The 15,123-nt window shown below is 34.8% G+C and overlaps 1 protein-coding gene across 14 annotated transcripts in view; it reads left to right on the top strand.

Annotated features, from left to right (window-relative positions):
• Positions 1–15,123, top strand: part of CPEB3 (cytoplasmic polyadenylation element binding protein 3) — a 96,565-nt gene that overhangs the window by 32,220 nt on the left and 49,222 nt on the right. For 7 of the 14 annotated variants that reach the window (XM_075758212.1, XM_075758211.1, XM_075758213.1 and 4 more), the window contains 2 exons: positions 215–374; positions 12,393–12,449. In XM_075758212.1, the coding sequence (XP_075614327.1) occupies positions 215–374; positions 12,393–12,449 (217 nt within the window). The remainder of the gene's footprint in view (positions 1–214; positions 375–12,392; positions 12,450–15,123) is intronic. The other 7 variants (XM_075758218.1, XM_075758221.1, XM_075758219.1 and 4 more) reach the window with 2 other exon arrangements.

Below are 15,123 nucleotides of genomic sequence, written 5' to 3'. Positions count from 1 at the left end.
AGCAGTTGCAAAATGAAGGGTATCATTTTAACAACTGTAGGCTTATATTTATCATTTTTTTGTAGTATAAAAAGTTCTATCAAGAAGAAATATAGAATTGGATGCTAGAGTTTTATAAAGTAAGAAATGAGCCTGTGTTAGAAAATGATTTTTTTCTATAACATTATTTGTTTCCTTTTTTTTCCTTTTTTTTTTTTTTTTTTTTTTTTTCTAGGACCGGAATAGGCCCTATGACACTTTTAACTTGCACTCTTTGGAAAATTCCTTAATGGATATGATAAGGACTGATCATGAGCCTCTGAAAGGTAAACACTACCCTCCCAGTGGCCCACCAATGAGTTTCGCTGATATAATGTGGAGGAATCATTTTACAGGTTAGGAATATTCATATGTCCATGCTTGCTTGGTGTTTAAACAAAAATCAGCTTTTCAGTATTGCTATGAACTTTTTGCTAATGAGTTGTCAGTTATGTAAAACCTCTGTTTTCCCCAACTTAAGATAATCATCTACTGTAGGAAGATAAGGTGAAATGTGTATACATTTATTACAAGTGCACAATCATAATATTATCTAACTGGCATTTCTGAAACTTGGTTTTGTGTAACAACAAATTGCACAGTTGGGTCTCCTGCTGCAGTCACTCATTCAGAAAATGTGCAGTGCAGCTGGAGTCCAATTGTTATGTTCAATATCTTATTCAAAGTTAATACTACTATTGGTTTTGGATCATCAGCTAGTGTACAGGGTTCTAAAACAACTTCTGTATCAAGCTTACTCTCTACAGTTGTTTCAGGTTTCTTTTAAAAAAAAAAGTATCTTAATTTGGATTTCAAATTGTTAGGAGGAACTAAAAGCTATTAGATATTAAGTGCTGGGAAAGTTTTATTTATGCCACTAAACTGTGTTTGTTCTACTAGGTGTACTGTTGGAGATGAAACCATTTCTAATACTTAGCTGATACTGAATAGTGACAGGTCGTGGCAGCATTTTAATGAGTAAACATTCCTGATCGACACGCATGCTCCTCTGTCTTAATCTTTCATTGGTTAAGTTTAAAAATAGATACACATTCTTGGTGACTTTGAAGACTGAAGCTAATAGTAAGCCATATACAAAGGAAGTGTTGAGCTAGAAATGATTCCTAAACTCTTAAGAAGTCAGGACACTGGAACTGATAGAGAAGAAATTTAGTTGTGTGTGGCACTTCTGTGTTAACGCTTATATACATACTTCTCTGATGTCACAACTGCCTCATCAGCTCCCCTCCCATTTATATATTACATGTGGAAAAATATTTTTTCTTGGTCTAAGGTCTTGTGCCTTTTTCACCATCTTTCTGGATACAGAGATTTATTACAACCATACCAAACTGGGTTTTGTACTCTCAGCTCTTTTAACCTGTGCTTTCCACTATTTTCTTTAAATTTGCTGTGCTATAGCCTTTATGTGTCTTTAACCATTATTCAGCTGTCTAAAATGGCAAGAAATACTGTCTCATATCTGTTCTGATCATAGTCCTCACAAATAAGTGTTAACCTGAAACTTATAAAAAACAAGCTCAACAAAATTTGGATTTCTGCTGGATATATATTTCATATGGCTGGTATTAAAAAATAAAATCCAAATTGCTAGTAAGTAGATTTAAATATTTATTGTATCTTATTAAATGTATTATAATCTAGTTAAAACTCCATGGTTCTTATATCAGTATTTATTTAAATACAGAAATTGAGACTAATTTTTTAAGGACTGAATTTCCATATGAACCTGACCATGGAAAAATGAAAGATTGGATTAGAAATTGTGTTATTCTAGAAAAAGGCTTTAACATTATGTAAGTGCAATTTTGCTTATACTTTTATTATTGTCTCTTTGTAACTATTTTTAAATGTTTTTTGATCAGAATATTAGCACATAAAATAATAATGGGTACAAATCTTTAATTATTTTGTGTTGCTGGGTCATCATCAACTATCCAGAATAGTTTCCAACACTCAGCTAAGTGTTGCAAGTAGCGTATTCCACAGCCGCACCTGAGTGTCATAAGGCTATTTAATGTTGATGTTTTACATGACGTAGAAATGAAAGTCTTGATTTCATTAAGCATCTTCATTTACAAGAAAAGTAACCTTTCCAAACCACACTCAATATTTTCCTCTCTACTAGGTTATCAGTTTATCTAGGAGCCTGACTAGTTTAAATGGACATTTGAAAGCAGTAGGAACTGTTCCCTTCTGCACAAAAAGTAAAATCAAAGAGTTGGGTATTAATTGTAAAGTTTAAGTTGATGTTTTCCATTTGCCAGTGGGACTGATAGCTTTAGTTTTTCTCTAACAAACATTTCTGTTGCTTACTGGATGTGCTCTTTCTATCTCATTTTCTCACTCAGTCCTGCCTACCTCTTTCGGCCTTCCTGCCTCATTACTTAGCTCTCTTTCCAGCTTCCAGTCCAGTTACTGTTGGAGAAGTCTTGTCTGCTATTAGTTTTCTGTCTCTGCCCAGCTGGTGTTTTTTCCCATTTATATAGTTAATTCCCTGTCTTGCTTTTCCTGTTCCCTCTAACTACTGGGCTTACTTTGCTAACCTCCAGCCTTGGCCTGACCTAGCATGCACTTTACTCCTGTTTTCACACCATGCAGCATGACTGGCAATATTTGTAGGAGTGGCTGTTTCAGGACATGCTCATTCTGCCTTCCAAGAAGTGTTGTTTTCCTCTGTGTTCGGCAGATCTATGTTACTATTTTAACTGAATCCTTTTCATAAAAACCTAACTATTTTTCTGCAAACATTGATCCACTCCTCAAATCACTTTCCTATTGCATTTTCGTAGTTGCCTTTTCCATGAAAATTTTCACTCTTCCCCTGTACCTCCAAGTTTCTGCTTTTCTCTACCAAAGATGCCGAAGGTTTTCAACTGCTGTCCTCCCCCACACCTTCGTCATATTTCACTTAATCTTGTCTTCTAAACTCACTTGCTTTTTTCTTATTTATCCCACTCTCCTCTCTCCTGCTTAAAGTAGCAGCACATTTTAGTCTGTAATCACCTTGAGAAAGCAAGTGATTGACTCTGCTTTTGCTTGTTTCTTAAGTCATTGTCATATTTTCATTTATTTTCACCTTGAAGCTTTTTGAATATACTGGTTATGTACTTCAGCTTGATTTTTCAGTTCCTCATAGACATTCCTGTGTGAATGCCTCTTGTGTGAAATTTCAGCTACTCTCTCTGGAATCTTATTAACTTAACCAAATCTCAGAGCTAGTTCCTCTTCATTTTACCTCCTCTGTCTTTCATAGTAAACTGGGTGTGTTTTTTCCCTTTAAATTTTACCTTCTTCTGACATCTGTGACTGTCCTCTCTCAGGTTTTGTGCAGCTTTTTCTTGTGCAGATAGAAAGTAAACCAGCCACAAAAATCCTGGTTTAAAAAACAGGCAAAGAAAAATAATGAGATGGCTTTCAAATTACTTTTAAAATTGTTCACCTTTTGGTAAATAAGCCTTGTTTTCTCAAACAATTTTAGCTAACAATGCTTGCATGTCAGTTGGGCTTGTATTTGCTATCCAAATTTTTAAACAGAAGGGGTGTAAAGATGAGTACCAAAAGCCTCTGATTTTGACAACACAGAAAGATTTAATTCTAGAAAAGCTATACATGTCTTGGAGCCTCCAACGGATGTTACAAAGCCAGTCCAGCTATTTCAGGATCATTTCAGCCTGCTGCTGACAACAAAGTCTTCAGCAAATGCATATTTTTAGAAGTACTGTCTGTATATGTATTCATTAGTAAAATATTGCAGGTGGTTTATCTGAAGTTTGAAACTTTGCTTGGAACATAGACCTTCTTGGCATATGTGCCCACTCACATCCCAGCAGATACTTGAAACAAAAAATAATTATCTTGGATATATAACAAGGGCTCTAGGTTAGAATGTGGATGGGAGAGTTAACCATAAAAGATTCTGATGTGAAGACCGAATTGAAATGGTTGTGGGATATTTTCTTTTCACTTTGGGTATAAGTTCCTCATGCTCTGCATTGTTCAGTGGAGAACCTCAGGGGTGAGAAACGAAGAGCCTATCCTTGTAGTAGTTGAAGCTTCATACCTTCTCTGATCAGACTTTGTCCTGTAGGCTATGGAAACTGAATTTATTTCACGGTCACCAAAGCAGGTCACTTTTTTTAAAGCATGATCCAGTCGGCCTCCAGAGGGCATGTGATTAAGTGACTTTGAGGGGTGGAATGTTGCTTTCAAGTGTGGAACAAGAGAAAGGCTGAGGGTTTGTTAGTGCAGCAGAAACTAATGGATCTTGAGTCTTGCAATATTGAATTACTTACATTGAGCGAGTGCTAACTCAGTCTGATTGGCAAACTGGCTTGGTGATCCCAGCTGGGAGAGCTAGGGTCATTTAGGTTTTTTTGGGTGTTTCTTGCTGCAAGAGGGATTTGATACCTAGTTCTGAGGTTTGTGGACTTAGATAAATTACCAGCTTATCCATCTATGTTGCATTTTCTCTTGAGCCCAGTCCTGGGAGGTGTTCAGAGTCAGCTCTTCCTCTGTTTCTGTCTGAAACTGATTTCTTTTTCTCAGGTTTTCCTACCAGATAGAAGTACCCTGCTGTAGGTTCCTGTCTTTCTGTCCTCATAGTCTGGGAACTGTGTAACTTTACAAATTGTTTGCCATTTTCATGCTTTGAGATCTAAAGAATGTAAACTCATTCAAAAGGAAGTCTCATTTTCTTTTCTCCCAAGACGGTTAAGCAGAGTTCCCTACCTGCTTTCTCTGCCATCAAGCCTAGCTTCAACATTTTTCTTCTCTTTCAGGTAATACTCATAAATCCTTTTCTCCTTTCAAAAAGGAAGAAAAAAAGAGGGAAAAAGTGCAGTAAAGGACTTGTTAAGCTTCTTCTAGTTAAAAACGAATTACTGTATATGGCCAAGGGTATCTGGTTGTTCCCTGTGTCAGTCAGTTCCCTGTGTCAGTCATAACCAGGCCTATGTGACAGAAGTATGCAATATTTTCTAAGATGTTTTTCCTGAACTGCCTTATTTATTTTCTGAGTTGTTAATAAAATATATTGTACGCTAAAAAACATGGGAGAGAGTTTTGCTTTAACAAGGAAAGGATATATTTGCAGTATTTTATAACTTGTTGGTACTGATGTGCTGCTTCTACCTAATGCTGTAGGGCAAAACTGAATTATCAGAATAGCTATGGGGAGATGCTACTTATTATTGACTAAAACATTTCTTTCCTACATCAAAGTGTCTCCTGTCTATGGTGTAATATGCCACTGTTGCAATATGTTTATCCATGTCAAACTATTGCATTACAACACAAACAGAGGCATTCTGATCTATAAAACGTATTTTGATCAGTAGTAACTAGCAGCTGCCTTTGTTCTATTTTTAAATAATTAAAATATTTCAGCTGTGCTAGATCACATGCTATGCACATATGCTACTGACAGGTCATGCAACTGAATCAAAATATAAAATTGAGGAGAGAAATCATGTCCCTTTGAAATATTTATTTTAATTTTACTGTTACAATAGATAACTGTAATATTTGGGCTTTATTCTAAATCAGAATGGAAACAAACTTTGTAATATGCGAATCCCCAACAAAAATGCTGAGGTTTTTATAAAGTATCAATATGACATGTCTTCAGGTATGAGTATTTGGAAACAACACACAGGGAGAATTTCAAGAGTAGGCTTTATTAAAACTAATTTTAATGGGTATCATACTTTAGAAGGATACATAAAATATATGCTGATTATGTAATAATATTTCAGTAGAATGTGTGCTCCCTGACTTATCTTAGCATTTGTTGTTCTGAGATTGAGGCTTTGAATACAGATGTACAACAGCATCTGTGGGGAAACTTTTTCTTGACTTTCAATACTTAATATGAATGACACTAATATATTTGCACAACAGAAAACTGAAGTTACTGTGCTTACTACTTTTTAACTATTGTAAAGACTGTATCAGGTCACATGAAAACGAAGTAAAATTTAAGATTTCCCATTTTCATTTAACGTTGTTTATGGGGTTTGACATCAATGTTTGAAGATTATATGCAACTTAGACAATATTGTAATACATATGGAATGAGCCTTTACTTTTTTATTGTGATCTTTAGTTAATTTCAGTGCATGCCACCAGATTTTGTTCAGCTCTGTTCATAAGGTTTTTGTAAGCAAAGCAGTAAGTTTGCCACATGACCTGAGAAAAGTGAAGGTGAATGGATCATATTTGTGTTTGCAGTCAGCAGCTGAACACAAAGGTCGTGTAAATAGAACAAATGTTGTCATCTCAGTCCTAGAAATGGTGCCACCCAGTTAGAGCTTTTTGCAACACTTTTGTTAGAAAAAAGTGCACTGTAACAGCATCTCTCAAAATCTTGATGCTCATCAGACGCCTTTCTGTAAATGCACGTGAAAACCAGAGTGAGCAGACAGATGTGTTTGCACATCTATTTGTGTGTAAAATTAGGTCACTCAAGCTAATCCTTTTAAAGGAAACACTCTGTTTCCTTTCCATTTGATACTCTGCTTATTTAAGAAAATCCTCTTTAATATTTTTTTTCAGTACAGAATATGAACATTAAATGGTTCTTATTTCTTAAATTAAAATAAGTGCTTTCTTCAACGATCCTGTAGTATGATCCTATTTCCTAATTTGCTGCTGGCATCCAGCATGTCCTTGTCTTTGACCTGCTGAATCTGTTTTGGGCAGGATTGGTGGGGGTTTTTTGTTTGCTTTGTTTAGTTTAAGGATACAGATAACAATTTTATTTCCATTTTTTCATTGTACTATTGAAAAATGGCCTCACAGAGACCTGAAGCTCTTTTTCTTCTTGTTTTCTTCCTCACTACTGTTTTGAGGATTTTATATATTTTAGCATAGATTACTAATGGAAAAGTCTGGTTTCATGTTGGTTTATTTTATTCCCCCCAAACTTGCCAATAAGAATACCAATATTGCTCTTTTGAGTACAGTTCTAGAACTACATGTAGTAGTTGGGTATATGTTTACATATACTTATCAACTCCTTACAAGTAAAGCCAAATTTCTTTTTATGTTCATTAGGTCTTGCTTTTAAAGTACTAATATTTTGAAAATACAACTATTTTCAAGCTAAAAAGGTTTGTACTACTTAAATATATGCAAGACTTTTGTGTTTTATTGGAGCAATGTAGTTTACTTATGAAGAGTGCATTTTGTTGTAATGTATATGCTTTTATATTTTATAGATGGTTTTCTCTCTGGCATATATTTGTTTAGTCAGTGATAGGAAGAAGTGAGCTTTATTACTGATACTCATAGCTGGTAATTATACATTTCTGTTCACATTGCCACAATATGTATTTGCACAGTAAAAATATATACATGTAAATACAGTAATATTTCTTCATATTTCCCTTCTGGCAAACAATAGTATTTTTGTACTGCTGGGCATGTTAATGTGTGAAAGATATGTAAGTCCCAGGTAGGTGTGAACAAATGGCAGATAGACTTAAAAAAGAGGAGGAGGAGGAGGGAGGGAGGGGAAAGAAAAAAACCCAAACCCAACAAACTTCTTCAGGTAGTTACTATTTATTTTTATAATTCTTTATGCAGACCCTTGCTTACACAGTTCTTGCTTTTGAAATTGCTTTGGGCATGTATGTTGAATTAGTGTAGCATCAGTTTCAGGTGTCTGTATTTTGGGGGGAAGAGAAGAGAGAATGATCTGAGCTCTACTCAGGTAAAAATGATTAAAATTCTTATATATACACACACACGCTTCATGCTTTTTGGCCATTTGTGAATCATGGAGCAAAGACTCATGGTTGACCTGGGGTATGGGTATGTGTGGGTGTTAGGTTGTGCTGTAAACTAGACCCCCAAATACGTATGAGTCAAAATAATCTTCTTGCTTTGGATGTTTGAAGGAATATTGGTCTTGCTTTGATTTTTGCACTTTTCTGTACCTAAACGTTGCTCTACCCCACTTGCTACCTATCCATGCAAATAACTATTGCTGTTTTGTAATGCCTTTTGTTGGCACCAACTTTGAAATCATATAATAGAAGAGATAAGAATGATAAAGAAGGTACTATTACTAAGGAAGTATAGCAGACCTAGTCCTGTTGCCAGTTTCATTTGACCTTGCCACTGGAGTCTCTAGTCATAAATTGTAATTGATATCAACACTAATCTTAAGAACTGTGTGAGAGGAAGTTCACATTCCCAATACATTCAGGACAGGTGAAAAGCAGGCCAGCTTTGCTATTTTCTAGGAAATCTTATACCAAATACCAATTGCTGAATTGGTATAAGGAATTCACAAGTTCAAAAAAACCTAGAGCACTTAGGAAGAGAAAATGAATAAAAAGAGAAAATTAATTTAGAAATGTCTTAAAGCAAAACCAGTAGTTATAGATCTGGAACCAGTTGATCACTGGTGTTTGTTTCAGATGTGGGAAAATAATGGTAATATCAGCACACATATACAAAGACGAAACCAAAGATCGGGTTTGCACTTTGTTGTAAACAGATTGTGCTCATAAGCTTGAATATCTGCTAAAAATAGTGGATTTAAAAAGTTGAGATTAAGGGAACCACTATAGGCAAGCCTGGCACTAGATACTGTCAAAAAACTGCAATAGTGATAAAACTGTGCCTGATATCCAGGTTTGTTATTTCTGGAATAACATTCTTTCTCAAAACTGTTCATGTAACTTGAAATTATCTAGACAACTTAAAAAATTCAGATTATCTGTGAAAAATTTAATAAAGAGATTCATATGTGGGAATGGTATACTGAAGTATAATGTTTTCTTATTTCCAATGTAATACAGAAGAGAAGATGCACATGCTTGAGATGTGCTCTAAGAAGGAATTGAGTTCTCTGCCATGACAAGCATAATATTGGACACGCAGCAGAGCACTTAGGCAGTCCAGCTAGAAAAGTCTCTCCAAATGCTTTTAGGAGAGAGAATTTAGGGAATTTAATGACATAAGATATGCAAAAGAGCAGCCTGGGCTGTACAAGAATCATTAAACTCTCATTTATACTCTGAAATGTTTAGAGAGCAAGAAGTATACAACTGGATTCTTTTTTTTTTTTATTTTTAAATTAGGAATTGAAAAGATTTACGTAAAAGGGTGATTATTGTTGCAGCATAACTGCAGTAATATAAGTGTGTGTTATAAAAGCATATAATTGAAAATATACTCAGTAGATAGTTATGAAACCAAGACAGGCAAACTGAAAACGGCAGATGTACACTGAATACATACTGGGGATGTAGTTACTGGAAAGGTTCTTATTTATGACTTCAGTGAACTGCTGTAGCCTGTAACTTCTGTGCTCTAACTTCTCTGTATTTCTGCTTATTGTGCTTAAGATTCTTGAAAAGTAGAAATTTTATCCAGAGATTTTGTTTTAAAACTATTATTGGAAATATGTGCTTATATAGACTTCATAAAGGTCCAGGTAGCACACATGTGCTTCTCTTAAAATTGATTAGCGATAGGACAAGGGGTAATGGCCTTAAGCTGAAGGAGGGTAGATTTAGATTAGATATCAGGAAGAAATTCTTCTCTATGAGGGTGGTGAGGCACTGGAACAGGTTGCCCAGAGAGATTGTGGATGCCCCCTCCCTGCAAGTGTTCAAGGCCAGGTTGGATGGGGCTTTGGGCAACCTGGTCTAGTGAAGGGTGTCCCTGCCTGTGGCAGGGGGGTTGGAACAGGATGATCTTCAAGGTCCCTTACAACTCAAACCATTCTATGATTCTGTGATTGTTTTCCGATAGTCATTTCCACATTTAACCCAAATATGTCCCTGAAAGTACATATTCTTAATTACATTTCACAGTTTTACATTGCACCTTTAAATGAATAAATTTATAATTTCCTTCTTATGCTCTCATTCCTTAGATAATTATGCAGTTTTGCAGTCTGCATATGGCCTCTTTTTTCAATTGAATAATTTGCTTCAAACAGCAAGATATTCAAATGTTGTAGCTAATATGAAAGGCTATATAATTATTGGTAACTAATTGTCTTATGATTGATGCATTACCAGTCTGTTTTGAATGCTTTTTATACAGGTATCTTTTGAAAGTAGTCCATTAATTTGTTTCTATAGAATTGCACTAGGGGACCTCTGAAGATGCACAGAATTATCCCACACTGTTGCTTAGCTCAGTGTGAGAACATGTCCTTCTGCTTGTGCTGCTCTGTATTTTTTGCTCCTCTTAAAAAGATAGCTGACAAGAACTGTTTAAAAATAGCACGCCAAGGGCAGGTGACAAAATGTCACACAAGCAGCACCTGGTCCAGTGACAGCCTGGAGGGAGGAAAAAAACAAACCCAGATGTCACAGATACAATTCTATTTCTGAAGCTGGTCAAACAGCAGAATTTCAGCTTCAGCAAAGGAAAGGAGAAGGGCCCACCTAAGCATTATGCATTCAAATTTTACTCTAGTTTTCTCATAGCAGTTCCCTTTTTTCTATTGCAAGTAATAGTTTACAAGTATAGATTATTATATACACCTTTTCTCTTTACAAGGAATACCTGTAACCTCATGCTTATCACTATGCTGTTAAGGAAAAGGGAATTAATGTCAATCTGGCAAGATTTCTGAAATATTTTGGCACAAGCTTACACTAACTGAAATAATAGCAGCTCTAATGTTTCTGCAGTGCTAGGTTAATGTGCAGATATGTATAGGAGAATTATATCTGTAATTAGGAAATCTGAAGTAGTTAATGAAGATATCTTTAAGCAGCTTTGCTCAAGGAGTTGGAAAGTAAAAATGGAAATTTTATTTACCTTCCTTCTGCCCCCACTTCTTTCTGGAAGTGCTGTTTGCTTCATAGTCTTATTGTGGTGGCACATTTTTTTCTAAAAGAATGAGAAAATTATAATGTGAAGAAAATACGTATTTGCTTTTCTTAAACTGCTTGTGACTCAGTTTCAGAAGTGTACTGAAACTTCATGTTGCATCTGTTCAGAAAGAATATTAATTGCAGCACAGCAGTCTCTGTGACTGCAAATAGAAGGCTTTAACTTATTGATAGGAACTAAAAATGTTGGAGAAGATTGGCTTTAGTTCTGCTTTGTCAATGCTTATTTGTTACAACTTGGTTTTGCAGAAGTACAGGAACTTAACTGTTATATTGGTTCTTCAGTATAGTGAGTGGGTCTTGAGCTCCCGTATTTGAGTGCCAATGCAGTGAAGAAATGTAAACTGCCTGCTTCCTTAGCTCCCAAACTTAATCACAAATCTAGAGAGAAAGAAAGCATGTGAAATGGATTGCAGCACTTGTCAGTAACTTAGGTTACTTACATTACTTAATTGAAATAAATTTTTATGTGGCTATAATGATCCTTTTATATCTTTTTCCAAACAAGGACTAATATCAATTATAGCTTTCAAATTATTTCAGGGAGGCTTAATTAAGAAAGTCCTGTTACAAAGTTTCTTCAGGCCAAGTTTTGATAATTTAGCTCAGTTAAATATTATCTAAAACTAATCTGAACAGTAGTAGAGTTGTCTCTTTTCTTGCTTTGACTGTAAAAGTAGATTTCTGTGGACTGTCTCCTTTGAAACAAACCATGTGTGACTTTGTTCCCACTTCCAGTTCCTGAAGTCATCAGAGATCTTAAGCCAACCTTTCAATTGTTAAATCTCACCTGGGAAAATTGGTACTATTTTGCATCTCTCTAGCTTTCTGGAAACTGGCACCAGCAGAGTTAATTTGAATTTCATGGTGACCCTTCTGTATATGATGTTCCCATATTATGGGTCAAGAATAAATATTTTTTCAAAGTAAATACAAATGTACTCCATCAGAACAACACTCCCTCCAACCCAGTATCTTATCTCAAATAGTTAGTGATAGCAGATTCTTAGGAAAGGATACAAAAACAGGGTAAGCACTCTGTCTCCAGCGATCTGTTAACTTGAGACTTCTGATGTCACAGGTAGTATAGAAAATAGTGATTTATTTTTACCAATTCACCAGAGTTTTTGTAATGCTGTATTCATTATTTGAAGCCTACTATAAATGGCATAACTGCAGCAAGATTGTGAACTTTGAGGCCTTATTTTGAAAGGGTAAATGTAATACTTTCCTAGTACAAAGCAAAGAGATGTATTAAAAAAATAATTATTTCATTGTTTATTTTGTGAGTTTCAGTATTTTACGTACATAACACTAAAGGTACTGTGGTCTTCAATATCGTAAATGTGTATTCTTGGGAAGTTGTCTTCAGTAGATGGAAGATTTGGCTACCCTGACTGTTCATCCCCTTTAGCAATTTTTCATTTTAATGAATTTAATTCAGTTTTGAAATAAAAACATTAAAAATAGCTTTTATTTACATTGCAGGGCGTATGGGAATAAACTTCCATCATCCAGGAACAGACAATATTATGGCTCTTAATAGTAAGTAGTTAATATCTTGTGACTAATATTGTCATGTTGAATATTATTTCTTAAATTTATTGTGTACATAGCTGTATAGTCAGACATAAATATGTGTAATAATATTTACATAGAAGTTTATGTGCACTCTCTTAAAATGATTTTCATAAATCAATCATCTCTGATTTTCTTGGTAGAATTGGTGATTCTTTATATTAGCTTTATAATAGCTTTGTTTGTTCCACTAGAAGCTTCATAAAGCCTGCTAGATAATATTGCAAAACAATCTCTATTGTTCTCTCTTTTGTGGGTGTGTATGTGTGTTAAATCTGTAAATTTAATTTCTGATATCTCTCCAGACATATTTCTTTTTGTTCAATGAGTCATTACAGGTTTTGCATACAATTACCTTGATTGATGGAGTTTACTTTGATGGTTTCCCTAAGACGTTATGTAGACAGGACTGGAGAGAATGTTTAGACATCTAAATAATGAGGAAAAAGGTGGGGGGCTGAACTTCACTGAAAGATTATTGCTTTTGTTGGTGCTGGAAAAGAAAAATAAATTTAAAAAATCCAATCATGAACATTACATTCAAAAAACCTGTCAAACTGGATCTGGAAGCTCCAGAGACAGTTTCGTATCATGGAGTGGGGGCTGGTGGGGATGTGGTGTTAGGCACCACCAGCATAATGTAGAACTGAACTATGCAAATCAAAGCAGAGTTTTTGTTCATCTAATCCTAAGAAATGCTAACTATTTTGAAATGTCTGGTTTTGCTTACAATGTTGTATTAGAGGTGTCAGGATTAATTTACTGACTTCTCTAAAATTTTTTGCCTTTGCACTGTCTGTGTAGGTTATACTGTGTATAGTTGAAAACTGCAGGGTTTTGTGTAGTACCAAACAGAATTAAGAAATAATTTATAAATGTGAAGAACTGAAAATTTGTAATAGACAAGATGCAAAGGTTTTAACATTTGGCTTTAAATGACGACTTTTGCAATCTGTAAGACTTTGCTTGTGCTCTTATTCTTAGTTTTACACTGTTAATGATGAACTGATATTTTGCAGTTTTGGTTGTCATGGCATATATGTCCCATTTTCTTATGGGCACATGAAATTATGGGATATCAGATAATTAAGTGGGAGAAATGCTCCATTTCAAGAGGAAGCTGTTCATGTGGGTGTGCACGTGTGTAAAGTTCTACATAGTATAGTCTGCTACTGTTTGACATGAATTCTGGTCTCAGAATGTGTTTGTTGTTCTAAGGTGGGCATTTCAATAAACTGATTGCAATAGTAATATAACTGTGAAGATGGGAGATTATGATTGAATTTTGAGTTATTTTTAAAAATTGACAGTTACTATGGAATATATAGCAGTATTTCTTAGAGAGTCTTACAGAGATTTTTTGAAAGACAGGAATGAAAAACTGATACAAAACCCTATACTACATACTGTACTATATCAAATCAGGGTTGTTTCATTTTGGCACAACTCATTTTTATCCTAAATGAATGAATATATTCTGTTCTGATTTCTGTCATTGCTAGATAAACTAAAAAAAAAGTTACCTTTTTAATGGAAACAATATTTAAGAAAATATTTCCTCCTGTCTAATCCCTTTGAAATTTTTACAGCAGCTATATAATCTAATCGTTTATAAAAAAATTATGATCCTTTGCAGCTATAGTCCTGTTGTATAGCTAAAATATTAGTATAGCTAACTGAGGGACCTAACCAAAATAGATTTACGCAATGTTTAAAATATTATGGGCTTATTGAAATATTAACTGTTTACTGACTTACATAAACCTGAAATCATAAATACACGATTTCTGCAAAATAGTAGTGATTGTTCTTTTGAATGAAATTCAGCGCAACTCAAAAGTCTGGATGAGTTCCCATATATTTTCCCTCTCTTGTATCTCTTCTCCCTCCCACTCTTTACTAGGTGAGGCCACACCATTTTTGGCCATTACTAAGAGCCCTGAAGCTGGAATTATTGTACTGTGAAACCTGTTGGGTTTTGCTTTTAAATCTTGGAAGAGTTGAAAATAAAAGCAAGTATTCAAGTACATAAGCTTAAAAATTACTTTCTATGATTTAAATCCTTTTTTTGTATGCAGCTAAAACTGAGAAATTTAGAACTATGTAATTCCCATGTGGTCCATTACCTTTGTCATGGGGAAATATACTAAGGAAAGTTAGTCCAAGAAGAAATATTATTTCCTGTGCTGGAATGGTTGTGGCTTGGGTTTAAAAAAATAAGTAAAATAAAATAAAAATTCCCCCAAGATACTTCATCCCAGTAATTTTGGGAACAATTTGGAGAACTTACGTAACTTCTTTAACTCATAATACTTGTAATATCTATATATAATTTCTGTGAAACCAAACACTGCTGAATTTGCAAATCCAACTGTCACATTCTATTTATAGTCATTGCTACATACGCATATTTCTTTTACTGTGAAGACACAGTAATTATCTTTGAAATTTATTACTCGAAGCTCAATTTCTCACTAACAGTGTATGCAGTCTTGTGAAGCTGGAAGACAGCATAGGCTCATGCCAACAGCAATGCAAAACTACTTCAAGTGTTGTAGGGGGATGGGAAGTTTTCTGAGGAGTGTTTCTCTTTAGCTCCTTCTCATCCTTTATGGCAACACTTTCAACTGCACTTCAGCTG

Source organism: Balearica regulorum, chromosome 7 (assembly GCF_011004875.1).
Source record: "Balearica regulorum gibbericeps isolate bBalReg1 chromosome 7, bBalReg1.pri, whole genome shotgun sequence".
Classification (NCBI taxonomy): domain Eukaryota; kingdom Metazoa; phylum Chordata; class Aves; order Gruiformes; family Gruidae; genus Balearica; species Balearica regulorum.
This window is presented reverse-complemented; position numbering and strand designations above follow the sequence as displayed.